General features: G+C 39.2%; 1 protein-coding gene across 1 annotated transcript; it reads left to right on the forward strand.

Moving 5' to 3' along the window:
- Positions 1-857: 857 nt before the first annotated feature.
- LOC306741119 (uncharacterized protein) lies at positions 858-1,868 on the forward strand (the record flags this gene model as incomplete). Its single annotated transcript, XM_079223372.1, has 1 exon — positions 858-1,868. The coding sequence occupies one exon, from the start codon at positions 858-860 to the stop codon at positions 1,866-1,868; it is 1,011 nt and encodes a 336-aa protein (XP_079079498.1).
- Between the last annotated feature and the right edge of the window lie 932 nt (positions 1,869-2,800).

Below are 2,800 nucleotides of genomic sequence, written 5' to 3' on the forward strand. Positions count from 1 at the left end.
TTCAATTGCTTTATCAGAGAAGGCAGCCCTTTCTAAACCAATTTAGAGGTGACAAATAAAAGTCATTTGTATTCTTCGACAGGCAAAAAAACAATAACCGGGATGAATAATGCAAAAGCCAGCAGGGAAATATCTGACTGATGATAAATATTGGAACTCCTTTTATAATATTTCAGTAACTTAATATAGTTTGTCTCTAAACATGCTGATATATTAAACTGTGTATTGGTGCCTGCGTTCTGTTTGCACAACACAGCATGTAGAGTTGTTCATTATGAGTTATTCAAAAGAACAGACGATACATATATAGCCAAAACCTAACCCAACCCCTTTTCCAAACCTTTTCACTTTTCTCTATTCTTCTTGTTATTTTTTCCTCATTTATGTATGTCAGCCTCACCAACTCTAAAATTAACAAACCATAAACAGGATATAGACAAGCTGCATTTCACAATACAGCAAAACTAACTCAACTAGAGTTTATTTAGCAATGTTTTTACCACAATTCTTTTACCATCAGGTCCTGCTTGTTGCAGTGACTTGCGAGGTAAGACACAGGTTTCTAAATATATATTCCTGTGATTTCTTCACAGGGGCAGAAAATGTTAGTTTCCGCAATGACGGTGACGAGGCTTTTTGTCATGTTCAGAGAACTGAAAGCAGACGCTTGACTAATAAAGTGTCCTTCCCGCTCAAGATTCACTTCTCTTGAAGGGCTCAAAGTCTGTCCTTTCTGTCCTGTTGTAACGACTCATCTTGACAGGACCGCTTCTCGACGATCAAAGATTAAACTAAAGAAGGCGATTGTTACGGTCCATCGATTGCGATACGGATACCTTGGTCTACCCCTGTATATCATGGCGTTTTTTGCTGCCACACTCGGTGTCATCATTCTGTCGGGATTCATCAACCTCACAGCAGCAAACAAAGACACTTGTGATATATATGCTGTAGTCGGACAGAGTCTGACTCTGCCGTTTGTCTACGAGGAACTGGCAAACTCACATGTGCTGAGATGGACTCATAATAGCACGATCATTCTGTACAGACAACAAGGCAGAGTGTCCATTGGAAAGCCGGAGGACATATCTGCAAGCGGATCTCTTTTGCTGAAGAACCTGCAATTCTCAAGTGCAGGGGCTTACCAAGCAAAGTTGTTGGATCCCAACGGTACACTGGCTAAGGCGTGGACTGGTCGTCTCTGTATGATGGACAAGGTATCAAAACCTCAACTCACCTACATGTGTGACTACAAGTCTAGTGCTGTTAATCTCATGTGCCACGCTAAACCTCAGGGTTGGATGTTCTCCTGGACAATCAACGAAAAGACCTTAACCAGCGAAACAAGACCAACGCTGAGCATATCGCTGGCTCAGCTGAAAGGGGAGATGAGCTTTACATGTAGTGTGGCAAACAAAGTCAGCAAGGAAAAGAGTGACACTGTCCGCCCAACATGTAAAGGTACACCACCACCAACAACAATCTGTTTTAAATCCAAAGCTGTTGTCGCAGTGCTGGCAGGAGCAGTGGGTTTGATTCTGTTCTTGCTCATCATAATCATCGTATTATGTCGCTGCCACGTACGCAACAAAACCAAAATGCGACGCATGGATGAAGGGGAGATGAGGATGCTTGCTCTAAGCAAGCGGGTGCCTGACTCTATCAGCCCACAGTATGAGACTATGCACCTAACTGAGGACTCTCCAACCCCGAGACACAACTCTTCACCCGGAGCATGTTACGAGAACGTTTCTCAGCCTGAAGCGCAGACTGAAAACCGGTCCGCACAGCTATCCACAGAGGCTGCAGGAAAACCTTCACCTGTGCCGAAGCCGAGGACGAAGAGCCCACAGACACCAAACGTCTGAGTGCACCTCCATCTCTTACCATCCTAGGAACTTTTTCTTAATTTTTGTTTTAGCTTTTTAACATATACAAACATGAAAGAAATTGCTTCAGAAAATGTCCTATTTCTGTTCCCTATTTTATATTATATTATATTTTTAAGTAGTATCATCTTTATTTACCCATAAACTTTAAATGTGATATCATGGCTGATCTATATTGAAGTTGTGTTGTTAAGGTTTTCACTTTAGCCTTTCTAGTGGTGAGGGTAACCGGTTGGTGGGGAATACAAAGGGGACGCCAGTAAAGATTTATTTTGATGTTACTGGTGGTATTATCAGCTTTATTATGACTTGTACTTCTGTCTTATAAATAAAGCAATACAAAAAAAATTAAAAAGAGAGAGAGTTTTGTGTAAAATATTTAAATAGTAGATTAAAGGATAAGGCTGGTGATATTCTATATATTCTTACTGTTTACAAATCCCATGAAAATACTAAAACCAACAAAGATGTAGTGTGTCTTTCAACACTTTCCAAATATGTTAAGCCTGTTTGTTGCACTCTACCACAAGTTCATAGTTTCTCACTGAACAGATGAATATTTAAAAAAAGATATGAATGTAAAAAAAAGTATGAGTATGGTATGAGAACTACTGTATCTTAACAATGACGTAATGGACAAAATTATAACCGAGACACGACTATTCACCATCTAACTTCTCAGCATGGTATTGAATGAAGATTATTTTCTCCACTTTCATCTCTCTAGATTAACAATTTAGTTTCTGTAATATATTTTCTGTAGTTTATTAAATATATATGGCATTTGAAAGAAATATGGTTGTCAAAATGATCGTATATAATTGTATGGAAAAGTAAAAGAATTTATCTGTGTCCAAAAACTGCCTTTTGTTCCAGCTTCTTACATGTCAGCATTCTTGCACTTATTAAAA

Source organism: Taurulus bubalis (assembly GCF_910589615.1).
Source record: "Taurulus bubalis genome assembly, chromosome: 9".
Lineage (NCBI taxonomy): Eukaryota > Metazoa > Chordata > Actinopteri > Perciformes > Cottidae > Taurulus > Taurulus bubalis.